Below are 3,839 nucleotides of genomic sequence, written 5' to 3'. Positions count from 1 at the left end.
GGCTGCCCCTGCCACGTCCTGCGAGCACCGCAGCGACCAGGGAACGGAGCGCGCCGATTCACGACGCCTGTGAACGCCGGTACGGCGCCTGGCTGGGTTTCCCCTTCTTAGTCCTGCGCCCTCCCCCTTCCTCGCTGGAGCGATGCTGCGGCTGTAGGGAATGCCGCCTTATGCAAAAACATCTCGCAAGGGTGCTCTCCGCCCAGCACGTTTGCTCGGGCAACATCACAGTCCCCTGGCAGAGGAAGTTACGGTGGGAAAGAGAAGAAACATGGGAAAAGCCTTTCAAAACCGTGTCTGCCACAAGCATAGGCGGCAGACGGCCGGGGCAAACGCTCCTCCGCCCTGCCATGTACAGCCCCCCCAAATAATATCTTCTCCCGCGGGGGGAGCGACGGCTGCCAGCCCTTTCCTTGGAGCTGGAAGACAAACGGGCCCCACCGGCGCACGCCAGCTCCGGCTGCACTTGGGAATTGAGGCTCTTTGGGTAAATCAGGTGATCTTTTATTAGATGGGATTCACCCAAAGAACCTCGTCTGCCCGGTGTCCCTAGACCAGCACGGCTTCAACCATCACCCCTACGGGAATCAACGCAGCCCAGGCTCTCCAGGGCTCTGCTCCCTGCCGTATCGCGCGGTGCATGCCTCGCCCAGCTCCTTGAGCGGACCTGTCCCGGCTGCTTTCTAGTAGTGCCGTCTCGGTGCCCGGAGAACACCTTCAGTCGAGTGATCTCAGCATCCAGAAGCCAAACTCTTGGCCCCCAAATCTTAGGGTCTCAATGAAGTCTTGCCCCAAGCCCGAGTCAGGAGATCCAGTAAACTGAGAAACAGGACTTATGGCACAGGCACTTGCCCGCCGTGGCTGGAGAATCCCGACCGCAGGCCACAGCAATCAGCAGACTTTTGCCTAATTCCCAGGTTTCTTTCAAACGCACTTTCCTGACACGGTGGAGGGAACCGAGACAAGAAGTCCTGAGCCCCTCCAGGTCCTTCCCACCCCGGCACAGACCAGAGGCCCTTGGTACTCCTCCGGTTCCCTTGGGAACGGCACTGCACGCACCAAGCGGTACGGTAGCTCTCAGCTGTGGCCACGATGAGCAGCCTCATTCCCTGCAGAGTCCTGCAATGCGGACAGCACAGGAGATGTCAGTGACATCCCAGCATGCCTCTGGGTTCATCTGTTATCATCGGTCACCGCCATTCGACTCCAAGCTTTGCAGGGAGTGCCTGCACCTGTAGCGGTTAGTACTGTGCCCAGCACTACCACGGCGCAAACAACAGGTAGAGGAAGACTCGACTGCACCAGGCGGGGCAGACGGGGGCAGTTTATCTTTCAGATCTGCAGAAAACTTAGATGTTGGTGACTGATGCCACAGTGCAAACTCACGATGCATGCGTGCATAGGGAGAACACACCCCTCTGCTCTGGGGTCCGACGGAGGACACCGTGTCCTGGACTAAAAGGAACAGGTGTGGGGTCTCTCCCGGGTCCATCTGCTCTTTCCTTTGCTTGGGGAAAGCCCCAGAGTCTGGAACATGAGGCAACTACTGCACGGGCCGAGCGCACAGCTTGAGTGACTGCACAGCGACAGCAAGAGCACGGGGTTTGACGCGGCCCTTAGTAAGGTGCACTCACTGGATGGCATCAGCACATGCAAATAGGTTTCACAAACGATCCCACAGCCCTGCCGGCGCTGCTCCATCGTGGGCACCCCTCCCTGCAGAGCAGCCAGCCTCCGGCCTCAGCAGGCCGCGGTGCCGGGTGTCTGTTCTGGGCACACATCCAGCAGTGCCGACCGAGCGACGTCTCTTGCGTCTGGCCACAGGAATACTCCACGCTCTTTGGAAGGCCACAGTGCTCGCTGCCCACGCACGCTCCCGCGAGCTGCAGCACTCCCTCGTTGCTTGGGCTGCAGAATAGCAAGCAGCCTACGAGCCTTCCCTTAGACCAAAGCAAGTGCTAAGGACCACAGCTTCAGCGAGGTGTCCTCCAGCTACTCCTGGAAGGCTTCACACCCCAGGAGGGGAAGCAACAACCACACCGAGCCTCCAGGCTCATCTGGACAAAACGTGTGTAGGGGAGGTGCGTTCTGCATAAAGTCACTTCAGACTCAGTGGGCGCGTCTACATGAGACGCTTACTGTGCATTACCCTAAAAACACTGTGCAGTAGCATGTCATGGCAAAAACCTGCTAGTAGCCTACTGCATAGTGTTATGAGGCTAATGTGCAGTAAGCATCGCTAAATAACCATTTGCCAGTGCTACTGCAAAGTAAATCTAGGTACTATGCATTTAGTTAGTGTTTTATTAAGGAAATACTAAACTAAATGCACAGTATCTAAGGTTCATTAATGAACGTGTAGATGTGCCCTCTATGCTGTAACTATAGGCCCCTTGAGCCAGAGAGGACGGCAGTGAGGAAGTCGTGCTGGCTGCCGGAGAAGGGGAAAGGCAGAGGTGTAGGAGAAGCCGACCTGGGGGCAGAGCCCCGACACACGTTGACACAGTCACCCCAGGACAACAAACAGCCGCACTGAATCAGGCCTGGGATTGAAGACCCATCCTCAGGGGCTGCAACACTGCCCTGAATTGGGGCCTGGAAGCCAATGTCCACCCCATCAGGGGAGACACCGGTGCCAAGGTGGGAAATTATTAGGAGAATGTGGGATGAGCAGATCTGTAAGGTTGGCAAGGGCAAAAGGAGATGACAACACTCGGTTCTGGCAGGGGAAGGGCTGTACCGGAGAGCTGTTATTGCTGGAGTTCCTCAAGGGGCTGCCTTGGCACAGATCATTAATATTTTCATTAAGGACATCAACACAAACTGCAAAAATGCACCAATGAAATCGGCTAATGATATGGAGTTCAGAGGTATCAGCAATATAGAGAGGAGGGAAATATCATGCAGAAAGAAATGGATGGCCTTGGGGCTGGGGTAATTTTATGGCATGAAATCCAATAGTACCTAGTGCAAGGTCTTGCACTTTGGGATTAATACAAGTTTCTGCTGTAACCTGGGAGTTCATCGGCTGGAAATGACCGAGAAGGACTTGGGTGTAGTACCTGAGCACTGTATGACTATGACCTACCAATATGGTGCAGCCATGGGAAAAGCAAAAGCAATCCTAGGATGGGTCGATGGGCAGATCTAGGATTTGAAATGGGGGTGCCGAAGATGCAACACATCATTACATAGAACGCAACACATTTTTTCTCCGACTAAAGAGAAACTAGAAGTTGTACTAATATCCTAGGGGGCTAGCACTACAGTATTCAGTTTAAGATTTAAACAAAAATAAATACAGCTATTGGAATATGTGCTAATTTGCTAGATATATACTATTTAAAAAAAAAAAAGCACAATGAACGAGGAAAAAATAGTCAAAAGAAGTAGTGTTATTAGTCCTGTAGTCATTATAGTTAAATGCACATCTCATATTCAGATTCATGAAATGAAATCTAGCTGTCTTGCGAGTCTTGACAGTGCCTCCAATTCTTCACTGTCAGACATTTCTACACCTGAGTTAATGGGGCCACACCTGAGTTAAGGTTTTTAGCTAGAGCGTAAAACAGTCTGCAGAGCCGTGAAATGAGAGAAAGACATGACTAGGCATGGCTAACAGACAGCAACACTGCAGGAGAAAAGATTGTTTGAATAGCGAAACACTAAGACAATTAAAAAGGAGAGTGGGCTGTTAATACCCGAGCAGTGGAAGGAGTTTAGCAGGAACGAGGGAAGAGGATAATGAGCCACGAAGCCAATGGATACCCGCAGCCCTGCCTGAATAGAAATGCCGCTGCGCCTCCCAGGCAGTTGCTTTTCAAGTCTGGCTGGAGCAG

General features: G+C 53.0%; 1 protein-coding gene across 1 annotated transcript in view; it reads right to left on the bottom strand.

Moving 5' to 3' along the window:
• Positions 1 to 3,839, bottom strand: part of SHANK3 (SH3 and multiple ankyrin repeat domains 3) — a 513,573-nt gene that overhangs the window by 273,154 nt on the left and 236,580 nt on the right. The window contains exon 12 of the mRNA XM_025216389.1: positions 1,060 to 1,119. Within this exon, the coding sequence (XP_025072174.1) occupies positions 1,060 to 1,119 (60 nt within the window). The remainder of the gene's footprint in view (positions 1 to 1,059; positions 1,120 to 3,839) is intronic.

This window comes from Alligator sinensis, unplaced genomic scaffold, assembly GCF_000455745.1.
Source record: "Alligator sinensis unplaced genomic scaffold, ASM45574v1 scaffold961_1, whole genome shotgun sequence".
In the NCBI taxonomy this organism is placed as follows: domain Eukaryota; kingdom Metazoa; phylum Chordata; order Crocodylia; family Alligatoridae; genus Alligator; species Alligator sinensis.
Note: the sequence above shows the minus strand (reverse complement) of the source record. Positions and strands in the feature narration are given on the sequence as shown.